The 18493-nt window shown below is 40.7% G+C and overlaps 1 protein-coding gene across 1 annotated transcript in view; it reads right to left on the bottom strand.

Moving 5' to 3' along the window:
• LOC310720344 (uncharacterized protein) overlaps nt 1–11749 on the bottom strand; it is a 388245-nt gene extending 376496 nt beyond the window's left edge. Inside the window, exon 1 of the mRNA XM_083530867.1 lies at nt 11057–11749. Within this exon, the coding sequence (XP_083386993.1) occupies nt 11057–11576 (520 nt within the window). The 5' untranslated portion in view covers nt 11577–11749. The remainder of the gene's footprint in view (nt 1–11056) is intronic.
• Nucleotides 11750–18493: the final 6744 nt, after the last annotated feature.

The raw sequence follows: 18493 nt of genomic DNA, 5'->3' as shown, positions 1-18493 counted from the left end.
AAACTAAATGAAGAAAACTAGCAATCCAGTTGGGAAGCAAAGACATGCGCCAAAATGCTCAAGAAAATTAACAGCCAGGTTGAGTTAGTAGTCTTTAGAATGCCATTCTCAATTATTGCACTCAATTACTTCTGCTATTTGTGTTATACAAGAGGTCAGAACAACATAAATATATAGCATTCGGATAAAGTGATGATAATAATAGAGTTTAAACAGTAATAACTTTGAAACCCACTCAGGTTAACACATCAATCAAATTCACATGATCTACAACACACAAACGCATACACATATTCACAAAACACATGCGCAAACACACTGTTGTTAATGATAGAACAGAGTGAACAGAGTCCTTAAATTCCAATGGCATCAGGCCATCGAATTTAACAGCAGATATAGTTATTTCTAATTTAGCTTTGTCACATAGTTTAAAAGGTCTTATTGTTATTTTACGACATAATAGACTGTGTAAATAATTAACCAAGCTGTCAAAGAATGAAACACAAGGTCTGAGAACAGTTCGGGCCTTCAATAACTAACACTAGGAGTTTTTTCTGTTTTGCTACTTTGGACTACTGTACTATTTTGCCCATAATGTGACTCTGAGGATTATTAATGCTTTTAAATACACTACCCTCCAAAACCTGCTTAGGTGATCATTCCGAAGCCATGGCCCATTGCTGCCAAGACTGTGCATTTGATTTGTTTGGTGATTGGTATGAGGAAAGGTCCATAAAAGATCACTTAGTTGTGCTGTAAATATAGTTGTTCTCTTTATTGCAAGATGAAATAAGAGGGAACTCAATTAATCATTGGTCTCAATGGCATGTGGAACACCAGACTAAATATGTAGAAATTGCTTGTCCAGATAAGACCCAGGAATTATCTGCCGGGACAGATTTACAATATTCATGATTTAAGATTAATAACTGAATAAAAGGACGAGTAATTAAGCAGTTAAGCTACTACAAGCTTACTGAAGACTACTTATATAGCAAATTCTTATAATGTTTAGATTAAATTAAACCCCTTCTAATCTCCAAGATCTTTTTTTTTTTTAAATAAATCACCTGAATACTGAAGAAGGGCAGCAGATACTGCATGTGCTCAGTGCCTCAGCAATATCCATCTTAAAGATACAATGCCAGCCATGGATATCCTATAACAATCCTCACTGTATGCATTTCAATATTTTTATAAATAATTGATAATAAGAATTATTTGCTTTGATATTTGTATATTTCACCAAGATAACAGAGGCATAGGCTTTGCGGTACTAGTTGCACTGGAGGTTTCCTGCCCGAACAAATAAGTGAAGCAGTACAGTATGCAGCCCCAATAGCTCAAGGTCATCTCCAAAACATATTTAAATGGAAAACCTATTTCTCACACTCCTATCCCCATCCACCTTCCTGCCAGGAATCATTAAATTGTCTTCTCGTTGACCAAATAGAAATGACTGAAAAGGGCTGGTAGGTTTAAAGCACATCCTCTCTGAACTCTTCCTCAAATCTGACATATTCATAATTGCAAGAAAAGAAATCCCTTCTGAAGGATGACCCTTCTCTCTGCTATACAAACAAAAAATTCAACTGAAGAAAAAGACTCCCACTGCTCTCAGAGATGCTTCTCTAACGATTATCATAATTATTTCAAATGATTTTTAATGTTCTAATCAAAAGTAAGGCAGGTCTGAAGGCTGCTGACAGACCCTTTTGAAAATGAAGAGGTAGATTACACTGTATGTCGCTCATCTGAGCTCTTCTGCTTTAATTAGCCTCGGATGAATCTTTGCTCTCTTGGTTTTAATGGTTCCACTTTTCCCTGTACCTCTCTTCATAAAACAGATTGCAATGGACCCTGTCACAGGACAAGAATTAACATTCTGAGTAAAATAGTACAGAATTGTTATTGAATAAAATATTACACTAATTTAATTCAGTGTCATTGTTTTCCTTTACTTTACAGCTTCTTAATGCAATGGTTTTAAGTGCCTATGCTTTTACATTCAGTCTAGTTCTTCCTAATAAGCCTGATTTTATATATTTTCCAGACATGTTTCTTTCCCAAACTGTTAACACAAAGCTGGACACACAATTGTTTAGAATATATTTGTATGTGGTAGCCTTCAATTTTTCAATCACTTGAACTAGGAGAGTCAAATCTGTTCCAGCATGACAATGCCCCTGTGTGCAAACCAAGCTCCATGAAGATACGGTTTACATGGGTTGAAGGAGGAAGATCTTGAGTGGCCTGCTATAGAGCTGCATTAGTATATGGAGACTTAATGACTAAATGTGGAATGGGATGCTCAAACACTTGTAGATACAGTGTGTGTGTGTGTGTGTGTGTGTGTGTGTGTGTGTGTGTGTGTGTGTGTGTGTGTGTGTGTGTGTGTGTGTGTGTGTGTGTGTACGGTTTTAAAAATCAAAATCAAATCAAAAAAGAAATTTTTCATATTGTCTTGATGAAGTCTTTGTTTTTTTCTTGAAAGCTGTTTATGCTAATAACGTCAGTAAAGTGCTTGACCTGGTTTTCTATCTGAGACTTGCCTCTATAAATTCTTTCTTGTTATTAAGGGATACAGAATACTCCTCTATCTAAATAAAAGGCACTGGGCCATGCCTATAACAATTTGTTAGCAGAAGAGGCGTTCTTACAGAAGAAAATTACACTTGAAAACCTATGAATATTATTTTTCCCTCAAAACCAAGGAAACCATGGATATTCTGAATTCCTGTTCCTCTGTGGCATTCTTTGTAATTTATTTGAAAGTCTGTACATCTTCCTTTATTTCTAACTGCAAAAACCTTGTCTATAGCAAGAATAAGGAAACGTAGCCAAAAATCTCATTCTTTCAAAATCATGCATTTGGATTTATTTAAGTATTTCTACTTAATATTATAGATTTTAAGTATATATATTACTAAACATAAAAAAATAATATTTTCTATTAGGTGTTTAATTTAGCACTTTAATTAAGCTACCTATTTTTTTGCCAGGGCTTTTATGAATCTAGAGTTTAATATGAATTTTGGAGCACACCAAGGTCTTTTAAAAGAGCAGTTATATGTACTGGCCACAAGATTCAAGATTTCATAATATACACTGGCTTTCTACAGGTAAAGAACCTTATGAACCTTATGACATGACAAGCTTCTCTAAACAAGATATAATTACATTGCTGAAGAAAAGTATGACAGTTTGTAATCCATAATTCCTTTTGCCATGCTTGCATTACTTTAAAACATCAACACTAGACAATGAAACATCCTTTTCCAAGTATGAGATATCATATTTTTCTTTTGTGGAAATTTTGTAGGTAATTGGTCATCTCTCTTACTTTCCCTCTCTCTAACTTTTGTTTTCCTACTGAAGACTTACTTGAACTAAGAAACTTTGATGGTACAAAGTACCAATTTTAACACCATAAAAGTTAAAACGTATGACACCACTTTATCACCACAATAATTATATATCTGATATGTTTAATAAACAACACCAGGTTTGTTGTAGTCACTTTATTAGTCTGTTCACATTAGTTTATACTAGTGGTTAGAGCCAGAACATTCCAAGCTGTGCTGTTATACAAAAATAATGAATACCATCTGACCAATGAGAATCAAGCATTAATCCATTAAAAAAAAGATTACATAATCCACAGTCTGTATGATGTCTTTGTTAGGACAGATGTTCCTTTATTTCATAATTTATCTATATGAAGGACTATATAGTAGTATTCAGAATCATTAAATTAGCAAATATAATGGGTTGCATGTACACTGTCATGGTCTGCTGGTGCTATTAAAACTAGAATAATAAAAATAAATAAAAGTAATAGATGTAGATAAAGACATTATCTATACAATTTGTCCATGGTATGTAAAGTGAGGCAGTGCAAATAATAATGTAAAAAATGAGGGAGTTATTACTCCGTATTGATTACATTAATGTAAGGCATATGTGATGACAGTGTGAGGTTTGCATTATTGGTTGTGTTTGTCGAAGCAGATCAAAGATGCTTGCAGGTCCTTGTACATGGTTGGAAAGAAGCGTCTCCAGGTTATGTATGTAAACAAGGTTCCCAGAGGGAACGAGACGCTACGTCAACAACGCTTCCGGATTGTCCACGCTAGGAACCATGTGTGTAATCAGTCTAATGGAAAGCATGGCATAACAGGTGGGGTGATGTCATGACCAGCAAGCTATAAAAGCACATGGAGTGAAACCAGCACTAGCTGCTGAAAAGAGAAGGAAGTGCTGCAGGGATGCAGGCAGTGTGGCATGGAGACGCAGCATCTCGTTCCCCCAGGGAACCATTGTTACTTATGTAACGTGGAGACGTTCCCATTTAGGAACTCGAGCTGTGTCAACAATGATGTTGCAGATGTCTTGAAAGGAAACTCCAGAGAACAAAGCCTTAGAGGCTCAAAGAGAATAAGATAGCATCCACAATCCATTTGCTGAGCGTTTGCTTGTTCGCAGGTAAACCTCTCTTTGGAGGGCCATAGCAGACAAACAGCTGCTCCGACTTCCTCCACAGTTCCATTCCATAGACATATATTTCCAGTGCTCACACTGGACAAAGTTGGTTAGGCTTCTCCTGGTCTGGGGCCTGAAAAGGAGGAGGGAGGAAGGCCTGGATCATACCAGGTTGTGGGACAACCAAGGATATCTTGGAAACATACCTTAATTTAGGGTAGAGAAAGGCACTAGCCATGCTTGGAGTAAATTCCAGAAGAAAAGGGCTATATCGAGGGCCAGTAGATCCCTACTCTTTTGAGAGAGGAGATGGCCAAGATGAACACAGTCTTGACTGTGAGGAACCTTAAAGGCACTTCAGTCAATGGTTCAAAGGGAGGCTCCAACAGGGCCTCCAAGACAATCGGCAAGTCCTACGCAGGCACTCTAGATCATACCAGAGGCCTTAGCCTTGGGTTACTATGGCGAAATGTGTCACCAACGCATGGACCATGGCATTCATGGCATACAGCCCTAGAAAGGCTGGAGGTGTAAGGGAGAGGCAGAGGTACACTGTCTAACTGTACACTGTAAAATCTCTACCAGATTTGCTTCACCATATCCGAAGTTGCCATTCCCCGGGCCACGGCCCTTGTCTCGAGAGAGTGTCTGCTTCCTTGTTTAAGTGGACCCACTGGGCCCACACATGGTTTTGACATGCTAGCCTGTAAAGGAGGCGAGAAGGCAGGCCTTCCTGATAGTTGATGGTGGTGGCTTCATCCCCCTGTGCGCTCCAAATTTCTTCCTCTGAGAAGGGAGAGATTTTGGAGGCTAGCAAACCTACGGTCTCCTCCCAGCCTGTGCTGTATGAGGAGCTCCTGGAGGTAGTGATGCAGGACATGTCCAAGCTCGAGTAAGCTTGGCCGGACAAGAAGTGGAAGCAGCGAACACCCAGTAAGCTGGATTAACGCACCCTGTGCCACAGCCTCCATGCTGGGACCCGCCTTTTTTCCCATATCTGCACACCGAGATGTCCAGGTCCTGGAAGAGCCCATATGCAGCTCGCCTCTTTTCCCAACAAACCTTGCTGTACATAAACGATGTTGGTGCCTGTGGTTCCCCCACAACCTGTCGTGGTGCAGGCATTCTACCCTCCTCCCTTCAAAGCCCCAGACCAGGAGAAGCAAAACCGACTGTGTTCAGTGTGAGCACTGGACACGTACATCTACAGGATGAGTCCATGGAGGAAGTCGGTGCAGCTGTTTGTCTGCTATGGCCCCTATAGTTTTCCTGCCAACAAGCAGACTTTTAGTAGGTGGATTGTGGATGCCATCTTGTCCTCATATGAGTCCTTTGGTCTCCCCACTCCTTTTACTCCTTTTTTACTGGTTGTGCTCACACACACTAGGCAAGGACTGGTTAGTGTGGCATGATAGGACACTCGTTCCCAAAGCGTTGTGACGCAGCTCGAGTCATCCCCAAGCCACATCTCCAAGCCACACTTTCTGTATCCCTGCTGTGCGTCCCTTCTTATTTTTCAGAAGCTAGCATGGGTTCCACTGCATGCACATTTTGTAGCTTCCTGGTCGTGACGTCACCCCACTAGTCACGCCACGCCTTGCCATTGGCCGGATTTCACACAAGATTCAGAGCGTGAGCAACGCATAAGCATTTCCAAAGTGTTGTGATGCAGCGTCTTGTTCCCTCAGGGAACTAAGGTTACATACGTAACCTAGAAACATTCTCTGGTCTCTCCACCTAACTTCAAGGACAAGGAACCCCAGATATCTTCACACATCTAATGTACATATGGCTCACAATTTGACCTTGAACGTATGGAGTGGATTGCCCCTCAGAGAGAACCCTCGGGCCCTGAGCCACCACTGGAGGGGTCTCATTTGTAGAAGGCAATGTGGGACCACATTGGACACTGTTGCCATCAGACCCAGTAGTCTTTGAAACTGCTTCACAGTGAGTAAATGGCCTTCTCTAACTCTCTTGATGGCTGTGAGGATTGATTCGACACAAGCAGGGGACAACTGTGCCCGCATTAGGGTCGAATCCCATACTACGCCTAAATAGGTTGTTCTTTGTGATGGAAAAAGCACACTCTTTTTGGCATTTAGCCTAAACCCCAGCTCCTTCATGTGGGCAGGAACGACATTTCGATGTTGGACCACCAGATGCGGTATTGGTCAGCTTTAGGCCACGAAAACAAACCTCAGGAACTTACTGTAAGCTGGAAGGATGGATACATGAAACTCTGCATCCTTTAGATCTATTGTGACAAGCCAGTCCTCGGACCTAATTTGGGACAAAACCTGATTCAGGGTCAGCATTTTGAACTTGAGTCTCAAAAGTGAGCGGTTCAGCTGACGTAGATCCAGTATAGGATGCAACCCTTCATCCTTTTTGGGAACTATGAAATACCAGCTGTAGAACCCGAACTCTCTTCAAAGGACATTGAGTGCTTCCTGAACTAACAGAAGCTAGCACCAGTTTTAGTCTATGTGCTTTAATAGCTTTCCATTGGACTGATTAACACATGATTTAGAGCGTGGACAAAGCGGAAGCGTTTCCAAAGCGTTGTTGATGCAGCTCAAGTTTCTTAAGGGGACTTCACAACTATTTTTGTGGAGTGAGGTTTTGTGCTTGATAGACCGCAGTCTCATGCCAAAGGGGAGTGACTCACAAAATCTACATGGTAAGAGGGGTCAGATAGGGGGAGATGCTATTATTGCTATTTAACCAACAAGTGAAAATTGTATCCATAATCTTATGATAGATGTTCATCACTAGAAAATCAACTTGGGTATTTTAAGTAAAAATATAAAAAGTTATATGTACTTCACTCTAAAAGTGCAACTATCCAGCATTTACTTTATGAGCAGACAAATTTCCAGCTAGCACATTTCTGCAGTAAAAGCAAAAAAGTTTCTTCAGAGTGTCTTAATTGTTACACTTGATAAGAGGAATTACTTTGGTGCTTATACCAATATGCTCCTGGTTGTACCCTTGTGGGCCAATAAGTAATTAATTTAATAAGAGACATAAATAATATAATAAAGTACAAACAGAATATAAGACATCAAACTCACCTGTGTGTTTTCAGCTCAAGCCAATTGTAGTTTGTGATAGCTATGTGTTTTGAATGGTATTCAGTTTGTTCCACAATACTTTTGTATACTGTAGATTGTAGAACCCGTTCACAGCATACACAAAAAAATGTGAAGGCAAACTGCTTTAAATGAAGCAGATCAGTGAACACTCCGTGTCATAAAAGGGAAATGAGCAAGGCATAGCAATAAATAATAAAAGACTGGAGTGCAAAAACACTCAAGTTAGTAAACATACAGCTGACTCCTTATTCAAAGAGTTTAAAGCACATCTTTCTGTGATCGTCCAAGATGCATTTATAATTAACACCACATTGTAAACATTCTTCTGCGAAATTTTATCACTTAATATACATTTTCCCCTCTTTGTAAGCTAGATAAAGGCAGTTAACAGTACGTTTACATATTTTTTCACACGGAAAGGGTGAGGTTAGTGCTGGAATATAGGCATGTATGTATATTAAAAGATGCTATGCATGTTGTGGTTGGAAGACTCACTCAGAATATGTCAGATCTTAACCTTAGTGAGTCGGTCTCTAATGTGCGCTACAGCTCTTGTAGGTTCTCAATTATTTAGCATGCCTGGCTCACCATGGAGAGGGAAGCCATGTGTTTGATTTTTCATTCTCTTTCAGCAAAGGGATTGGTTACAAAGCAAATGTCCAGGCCAGGGCTTCTTTGGTGAGTGTGTCATAAAACATAGTTTATTTTTTTGTTTGTTTTTTTGTTGTTGTTTGTTTGTTCTTTACTAATGACATTAAAAAATCGATTGCACACATCATTTACATAAAAATGGTCAGAAAAATGTAAAAAAAAAATAAATAATTAAATCTAGAATTAGTTGAAAAATGTGCAAATGTCCTCCTCAACCCATTTTTACAAAGGAATATTGTCTTTTATTGTTTATTATATTTATGAGTCATTTATAACATAAATCATTTTAGAAATTAAAACTTTACTTAGCACCCAGAACAATGCATGCTACAGAAAAAAACTAGATGCTGAAAAAGTGACACTTTTTTTATATTACGTTTACTTTACTTGGTTAAATAAATATTATTTAGCAAGAAATAAAAAAATCTACATAAATAAAGAAAAAAAGACCCAAGGTCATTTTATGAGGTTAATGCTGATGCTGACCTTGGGTTTTTCATCAATGTTCCAATTCATTCCAAATCTGTTTAGTAAGGCTGAGGTATAGCAGGCCACTCAAGATCTTTCACTCCAAACCATTTGAACCATTTCCTCATGGATCTTGTTCTGTGCACACAGGGTCACTGTCATGCTGGAACAGGTTTAGAAAAGGGAAAATGTAGTGATTCTGGACCAAAGGCATTTAATAAAATTCTTTTTCACCAACTTTGTGGTGACTGTTTTAGGGAAGAACAATATATAGCTAAAAAAAATCATGCAAAAATATCAATATGTTTGTCCAGTGCATTTTCAGACTAGATGGTATTGTTTGCGGTTTAATATTTCATTATAAAAGACGAATGTTGCAGTTCAGTTTTTGGTTGAGTCAAAATTAGTGATTTAAAAAAAATAAATAAATAAAAAGCTGAGATTAATTTAAATTAAAATTCACATTTTATTTGTGACTGTCAGGCGGATGGACAGGACGCAGAAGCGAAAATAACTCAATCATAGTTTATTCAGTCAGTTCAACAAAAGAAACACTCACAAGCCGCGAAGAAAAGCAAACAAAAAATATCCGCTCGGGACAAGTGATCCAACACGAAAGTAAATGTCCAACGGAAAGCAAAACCTGAAACAAAAGTAACTCCACGGCAAAGAGTAATCCGATGCGGAAACAGAGTCTGGAGCCAGAACCAGCGGGAAGGCTGGCGGTCACGGAATGATCAGCATGACAATTCAAGAACCGACAGCCTGGGACTTGAGAACGTGAGTTTATATAGTCTAGTCCATAACGAGCCACAGCTGTCGGTGATCATGGCAGGCAAAGGATAACGAGGCAGCGTGACAGCTACCGAGGGGGGCGTGGCAGGGTGAATCTCTGACAGCGGCCGAGGGAGGCGTGGCAGGGGAATCCCTGACAGTGGCCGAGGAAGGCGTGGCAGGGGGATCCCTGACAGATCCCCCCCCCCTCCAGGGGCGGCACCTGACGCCCCAAAACCCACCAACGCCAGGACCAGGAACAAAGGAGGCTACGTGAGCATCGCAGCGAAACAGGGGAAGATCAGAAGGGGCCCAAAGCGAGGCGGCGTCCTCGGTCGGAATCAGGAACCGGTCAACGGCCTTTGAAAAGACCGGAAGCTGAGCAGAGTTCTTGGCGGAGATCAGCAGTGGCGCGACCTCCACGGCGGGGAACCGGAACCGTACGCTGTCCACGACAAAGGCCGGAGGCCGAGCGACGTCCACGACGAAGGCCTGAGGCCAAGCGACGTCCAAGGCGGAAACCAGAGGCCGAGCGACGTCCACGGCGGAGACCAGGAACACCGGGGCACTTTTGGCAGGACGTTGGGCCGTAACGACACCCTCGGAGACACTCTGGAGAGCCTTGTCGTCATCAGAGGGACCTGGAGGACCGACGTCGCCCTGCGGAGAACCTGGAGGCCCGACTTCGCCCTGAGGACAACTTGGGGGCGAGCCTTCGCCCTGAGAAGAACTTAGGGGCGAGCCTTCGCCTTGAGGAGAACTTGGGGGCGAGCCTTCGCCCTGAGGGAGACTTGGGGGCGAGACGTTGCCCTGAGGGAGACTTGGGGGCGAGACGTGGGGGCACCCTCGGTGGAACTCTGAGGCTGAGCGGCACCCTCGGCGGAACTCTGTGGTGGCTCGGCGCGCTCGTGAATGGTCTGTGGCAGTTTGGCGCGCTCGTGAAGGGTCTGTGGCGGAGAGGCTCGCTCCTGGAGACACTGTGGCGGAGAGGCGCACTTTTGGAAACACTGTGGCGGGGAGGCGCGTTCCTGGAGACACTGTGGCGGAGAGGCGCGCTCCTGGAGACACTGTGGCGGAGAGGCGCGCTCCTGGAGACACTGTGGCGGAGAGGCGCGCTCCTGGAGACACTGTGGCGGAGAGGCGCGCTCCTGGAGACACTGTGGCGGAGAGGCGCGCTCCTGGAGACACTGTGGCGGAGAGGCGTGCCCACGAGAACCTCGGAACAGGGCAGCGCGCTTGTAGATGTTCTGTGGTGGCACGGTCAGCTCGTGGGGATTCTGAGATTCCATGGGGCGCTCGCAGACACTCGGAGATGGTGCAGAGCGTCCACGAGAACCCCGGAACACAGCAGCGCGCTTGTACAGACCCAGGGGCAGAGCCGTGTGCCCGTGGAAGCCCTGGAACTGAGCCTCACGGTCTTGGGTGCACAGGGATGAAGAATCCTGAACCAGAGCACTCTGAAGAACCTTGGGATTGAGTCACGTGCTCTGAAGAACCTTGGGATGGGGAAAACATTGAAAAAACCTGAACCAGAGCTGCTTGCCTTAGAGGACCTTGAGACGAAATCACGTGCTTAGCAGAACCTTGGAAAGAAGCATTTTCATCCTCGAGGGGATTGTCGTGGAGATCCGCCACCTCTATCCCACACATCCCCAGAATAAGCTCGCTGAATTCGGCGAGTGAGCCAAAATTGCCCCCTTCGGCGCTCCATAATATGCTGGTTTTTGAGAGAGCGTCACCAGACAGGAGGGAAACGCAGAAGGCGATCTTGGCTCGTTGGGAGGGAAACTGTGAAAAATTTTCCTCCACATACTCGCCAATGCTCCTCAGGAATCCGCCCAGTTTGCTGCTCTCTCCGGAAAAACAAGCCGGGAATCCCTTTGTGCTCGCGGAGGGGCGTGGCGCAGCCGTGCTTCCATGATCCATCGTCAGTGGTTCCGAACTGCGAGAAGCGGCACTGAGCTTCCGGGGGAAATCCGAAGCCGGGTTTGGCTGCCGATCCATCGCGGTTGGCATCGCGGTTGGGGGAATCCGCTTTCGATTCCGGTCGGTTCTTCTGGCAGGCGGATGGACAGGACGCGGAAGCAAAAATAACTCAATCATAGTTTATTCAGTCAGTTCAACAAAAGAAACACTCACAAGCCGCGAAGAAAAGCAAACAAAGAATATCCGCTCGAGACGAGTAATCCAACACGAAAGTAAAGTCCAACGGAAAGCAAAACCTGAAACGAAAGTAACTCCACGGCAAAGAGTAATCCGACGCGGAAACAGAGTCTGGAGCCGGAGCCAGAACCAGCGGGAAGGCTGGCGGTCGCGGAATGATCAGCATGACAATTCAAGAACCGACAGCCTGGGACTTGAGAACGTGAGTTTATATAGTCTAGTCCATAACGAGCCACAGCTGTCGGTGATCATGGCAGGCAAAGGATAACGAGGCAGCGTGAGAGCTACTGAGGGGGGCGTGGCAGGGTGAATCTCTGACAGCAGCCGAGGGAGGCGTGGCAGGGGAATCCCTGACAGCGGCCGAGGGAGGCGTGGCAGGGGGATCCCTGACAGTGACATACACTTTCATACAGAGTACGACATGTTGTGGAATGCTTTTTTATGACTGTCCAACATGAAAAATAAAAAGTACAAGTATATGAAACAGTATGTAAATAAGTTTAATAAATGATAATATTATATATATATATATATATATATATATATATATATATATATATATATATATATATATATATATATATATATATATATATATATATATATATGGAGCTGGAGGTAGCAGAGCTGAAGATGTTGAGGTTTTTGTTGGGAGTGACGACGATGGACAGGATAAGAAATGAGTTTATTAGTGGAACAGCGCATGTAGGACTTTTTGGAGTCAAGGTGAGGGAGGGGAGATTGAGATTGTTTGGACATGTGCAGAGGAGAAACATGGGGTATATCAGTAGGAGTATGCTAAGGATGGAGCCACCAGGAAGGAGGAAAAGAGGAAGAACAAGGAGGTTTATGGATGTGGTGAGGGAAGACATGCAGGTAGTTGGTTTGAAAGAGGCAGATGTAGAGGACAGGGGGGTATGGAGATAGATGATCTGCTGTGGTGACCCCTAAAGAGAGAAGAAGAAGATGATGATGAAGAAGAAGAAGACGGTAAGTGCCTGCATTTTTATATGAGGCTGGATTACTTTAATAGTTTATAATAATAATAATAATAATTATTATTATTATTATTATTATTATTATTATTATTATTATTATGATTACTATTATTATTATTATATATAATAATAATAGTAATAATAATAATAACCTCACTTGCTAAAAAAAACAACATGGATTTATACAAAGTTATTTGTTGTTGTTGAACTGTCATTCAGCAAGAAATATTACTGTAAATTCTGCAAAAGTGTCAAACACAAAGAAATAGAAAATAGAATTGAATTTGTTATGGTTTAAATGGTAATAGTGGTAATTTAAATAGAAATGTGTAATAATTGCTGTGCATCTTTATTAGTAATTTCTTCTATTGGAGGCATGTTAAGAATAGAAGATACCAGTATGGACCAATAGGACACTTTTGGCAACACCTAGATTCTATTATATTTCTACAATGGGTTCTTTGGTTTGATGCTTGTAATGGTATTTGTAGTGTAACCATTAGAATTGTAATAGTCTTTAAGTTTAATTTAGATGTTAAAATTAAATGTATTATTATTATTATTATTATTATTATTATTATTATTATTATTATTATTATTTTAAATATTAGTTTCATCCTTCCATGTTCATTATTTACACATTTATCATTTATAAAACAGCACAATTAACTTAGGATTTAGGGTAAAATGAATAATTGGAAGCAAAAATAGTCCTTTGAACATCTTTTGACCTGTTTTTAGCTTCAGACCTAGGCTACATCTCCCTATTAGTTTTACTCGATCTTAGTGCTGCGTTCGACACTATAGATCATGATCTTCTCCTCGATCGCTTACAGAATTACATCGGTATTCAGGGACAGGCATTAAGCTGGTTTAAATCCTACCTGTCCAATCGTTACCATTTCGTAGATTTAAATGGAGAGCTATCCAGGATAATGCTAGTAAATTATGGAGTGCCACAAGGGTCAGTTCTAGGACCTCTGCTTTTCACAATATACACGCTTCCGTTAGGAAATATTATTAGAAGGCATGGAATTAGCTTCCATTGTTATGCTGATGATACCCAGCTATATATTTCATCCAAACCAGGCGATACAGCTCAATTAGCTCGCATAACTGAGTGTGTTGAAGAAATAAGAGATTGAATGACCCATAACTTTCTGCTATTAAATTCTGATAAAACTGAGATTTTGCTCATCGGCCCAAAAAATAGTACACAGAAGCTCCAGCATCTCAGCCTGCATTTAGACGACTGTTCTGTAACTACTAGTTCAACGGTAAAAGACCTGGGAGTTATTTTAGACAGCAACTTTTCTTTTAAAAATCACATCAATCAAGTTACAAAAACAGCCTTCTTTCACCTTAGAAATATTTCTAAGCTAAGAAATATGTTATCTATATCTGATGCAGAGAAGCTCGTCCATGCGTTTATGACCTCTAGAATAGACTACTGTAATGCGTTACTAGGTGGATGTCCTGCATCATTAATAAACAAGCTTCAGTTAGTTCAGAATGCGGCAGCAAGAGTTCTTACTAGGTCAAGAAAATACGATCATATAACCCCAATCTTATCGTCCCTACATTGGCTTCCTGTTAAGTTTCGAATGAACTACAAACTACTGCTACTCACTTATAAAGCACTAAATGGTTTGGCTCCAATGTATCTATCCAGTCTTTTAACACGCTACAATCTGTCACGCTCCCTGAGATCTCAAAACTCTGGGCTTCTAGTAGTTCCTAGAATAGCAAAGTCCACTAAAGGCGGTAGAGCATTTTCACATTTAGCTCCTAAACTCTGGAATAGTCTTCCTGACAGTGTTCGGGGTTCAGATACACTCTCCCAGTTTAAGTGTAGATTAAAAACATATCTTTTTAGCAAAGCCTACACATAACACACATCACACACATCACATCACAACCTTGTGCTCCAGAATATATTATCACATGCACATTATCAACTTGTGCTGTTAATATCATGAACAGCAGCTACGCTAATTCCTCTCCACTGCTTCTCTTTCTCTCCCCATCCCGAGGCATCCTGAGGTTTGGCCAGCTCCAGTCATGCCCACCTCGTGAAGATTATGGACCTATGGATGATCATGGAGAAGTAGATGCCGAGTGTTTAAAGGCCCTGGCATGGAGAAGCTGATGCTGGATCTATGATGATCACAAATTGTTCTGTATTGTTGAAAGATTTATGATCAAACTCTTGATGTCACCCATATGAGGATGGGTTCCCCTTTGAGTCTGGTTCCTCTCAAGGTTTCTTCCTCATATCATCTAAGGGAGTTTTTCCTTGCCACTGTCGCCACGGCTTGCTCATCAGGGACAAACGCACACCATTCACCTTCACTGTTGTTTTCTGTAAAGCTGCTTTGAGACAATGTCTGTTGTGAAAAGCGCTATACAAATAAACTTGACTTGACTTGACTTGACTTTTAAATAAACCTCTTAATATTTTTTCCAAGTCTATGACCTTGTTGAGATGAACATGGGCAGAGCATTAGGGTTCTTATGGAAGAGTGGAGAGTCCCATTTATGGCAACATGTGTCCTTGTTACAACTCTAAAAAATTTTATAGACCTCAAGGACAAAATAAAATTCAGGTTAAGTGTAAAAGATGTGTTTTAGAGTCAGCCAAGGCTAACACATAAAGGATTTATAAAATATTGGCAGGAAATGAAACGTTTCTATGTTTAATGCCTGAACAAGCTTAAATAATTGTAATAATAGTTTTGAGGACTGTAGAACAGTAATCACAACAAAGAGAATGTGCTTTCTGCTTCCTAAAAATCTATAAAGATATGTGTCAGAAAATAACATTAAGGGATAAGCAATGTAAGAAGGTTTTTGTAATATGATATCGCTGTCAATATTAGACATGATTTTCTTTTGTAAGTAGTAAAGAAAAGTAATTTATAACAATAATAGATATAATTGCACATTAGCAAATATATTTATTATATTACTATTTCAATAAATATGGTGGTTTCTCTTTAATATAATCAATTCAAGACACATTCTCTGACATATAACTATCCTTATTTTAATTTATATGAATTTCTCACAAGATCAGGTTGGACTGGTAGAGACTAAAATCATCACACATTATTTTTACCACACAGAGCTGGCTGTCGGTATAATATGCCTTGTGTATGCTGTAATGCATTTATTGTAACCAATTTTAGAAAAAGAACAAACTCTAAACAGCTGGTGGCCCTAGAGGAAGACACCATATTTGTGTGAGAGGTTTTTGTAGACAAAGGCACTCAATGCTTTCACATAATTGTCACATAAGTGGCTGAAGTGTGTAAACACTTCGTGCACATTTTATGTAAGCTCAACACTCTTTCAATGCTTAAAATTTAGAAGTGTGTTAAAAGTCAATGATGTTTTATAATGTCAATATTTCCATGCCAGCTTTATGTGTTGCCAAATGATGGAAGTTCACACATCTTCTGGCCAAAAAATAATCATAGCTTATTAAATGACTGTTGAACGCTAAATTCATGGGAGAACATTTATTATACACCCCCTGACAGTACAATGATTTATACAGTTTGTTTTGTTTTGTTTTTTCAATCAAACAGGACATGTGGCCAATCTCCAAGAAACAGACCTCAAAGAATGAGCTGGAGTATTGAAAATGTTCAGATTTGCTTTTGTTTTCCTCTACAGAAAACATGAGGTCACTGAAAATGTTGAAACTAAAAGGTCAATGCTAAACCATTCCAAAGACTGTGTGCAGTATTTCGTGTCTGGTTCTGAAAAGTAATCTTTAAAATCATTTTAAGTACTGAAGAACAGTTTGGCAATAGGATGTCTCAAAACCCTGCTGTGTAGGTTTTGCCTCCACAACAGCAGGGGGTTGCATTTTCTATTGGAGAAACTCTCTCCATCCTAATCATGACTACACTGCCTGGCCTTGCACAAACTACGGTTATGTTACAAGCCCAGTGAGGGTCTGGTCTTAACAGCCTTAAACAATTGAAGCGAAGCATCAGCATCCCAAAGGTAATTTCTATTCTGAACCTAGTTTTAGTGAGAGTCACATTAAATCGATTCAGAGGTCCAGGATGTGGCTTTGGATATGAGGTCATCAGCTATAGCTGGCAGGCATCCCCTTCATCCCCAAGCAGCTGTCATTACAACACCCTGCAATGCAGATCCAGGGAAAACATTTAAAACTATGTTATTTTTTTCAAAATGCAGTATATTGCATAATGTATTCAGCAGTATATTTTAACATGTTAAATATTTGTGCATTAGAGTAAAGCAAAGTGACTTTTATATGTAATCAATTTATTCTGGTCATGGTCATGGTAGCTCCAGAGCCTATGTACCCCCTGGATGGTGGTGGCAGTTTATCACAGGTAACTTTGTTGTAAATGTAATTTATTGCTGCCACTTCACCTCTTTGCATGTTTTGGGAGGTGGAAGTAAACAGGAGAACCAAGAGGAAATCTCCATGGTCACAGACAGAACACGCAGAAGTTCACACAGCCAGATGCTAAACTCAGGAATTAACCTAGGATCACCAGTCATGATCTTGTCAATTTTCAGTCTGGCAAGCAATGCATTTTGTATTCCAGATCCCTGCATTTATTTGTGTTACATTCCCTTTGTAAGCCTAGGGCAGGAGGAGTAACATATGATGTTTTTGTGATTGATGTTGCCTTTGCAGCACGGAACAATTTTTAAGAAGGTTCACTTCTGCGCATAATCACTTTCCCTTCAATTAGTTATGGCATCTAAAAAAGTTACTAAGTGTTCTAGAACTGTGAGATTTGAGTCATGTTGCACAGTCATGGTTTGCAATTGGGTTTCTGAGTTAAGAGCAGATATTTCTTGTCTAATAGTAAAGGCTATCTTCTCAATATGAGTGTGGATCAATTGGCATATTTCAACTTAAGCTTATATTCGAAAATATAATGAGTTAATGGCCTCCATTATTATAGCATCTGTTGACTGTTTTGAAAGGGCTTGAGTGCAACAAGGCTTGCTCAACTCTGCTTTTTGAAATTCAAAGTTTGCGTGTTTAAACTTGCTTTAATATTGTCACCAATAAGTGTGAATGAAATCTGTGGTAGCCCCAGTCATCAATCAGTACTTTTGTATGAGTACAAACTATTAACCCATAGGTTAGCTAACAGGCCTGATAATGTAAAGGTCTGATCATACTTTACCTGAACACACAAAGCAAAGCTGAGTGCTTTGACCGCTTTACATAATTCAATTCAATAAATTTTTATTTGTATAGCACTTTAAACAATAAGCATTGTCTCTAAGCAGCTTTACAGAAATAAAACAGGTATAAAGTTGTATAAAAGAGTCAAAAGGAAACTAATCCTCATCTAGGTGGCATTGAATATCCATTCATTAGAGAGTGTGAGTGAGCGGGGGCGGGGGCGGGGGGGGGGTGTTAGAGAGAGGGGTGACAAGAAGAGAGAAAAAGGATTGTCAAGCCACCCTGATCCAAATACTAGCTCAGGAGTCTCACTTTAATTTACATAAAATTGTTAAGTTTTGGCCCATCAAGCCTTTAAACCTTGTCAGAAAGGAGGGGAAATATAAAGGTACATTTTAGCTTTTTCCGCATCCTGATTCAAGTAAACAGTGAAATCACTGCTACAGACAGTTCCCTATAGCATTTTTGTTTTAAGTGGGAATGCTTGTGTGAATCTCACACTAGCCTGGTGTTACCAGTGAAACCATGACAACAGACAAAACTATTGATAGGTACACACACTCGGAAACAGCATAAGTCTTAATTTTTGTGATCAGTCTGCACAAACAAAGCATAAGACTGGTAAAGTGACACAGAGTGAAGCAAATGTAAAAATGTCTGCATGTGAATAA

The sequence above is a fragment of the Silurus aristotelis genome, assembly GCF_946808225.1.
Source record: "Silurus aristotelis genome assembly, chromosome: 2".
NCBI lineage: Eukaryota > Metazoa > Chordata > Actinopteri > Siluriformes > Siluridae > Silurus > Silurus aristotelis.
Note: the sequence above shows the minus strand (reverse complement) of the source record. Positions and strands in the feature narration are given on the sequence as shown.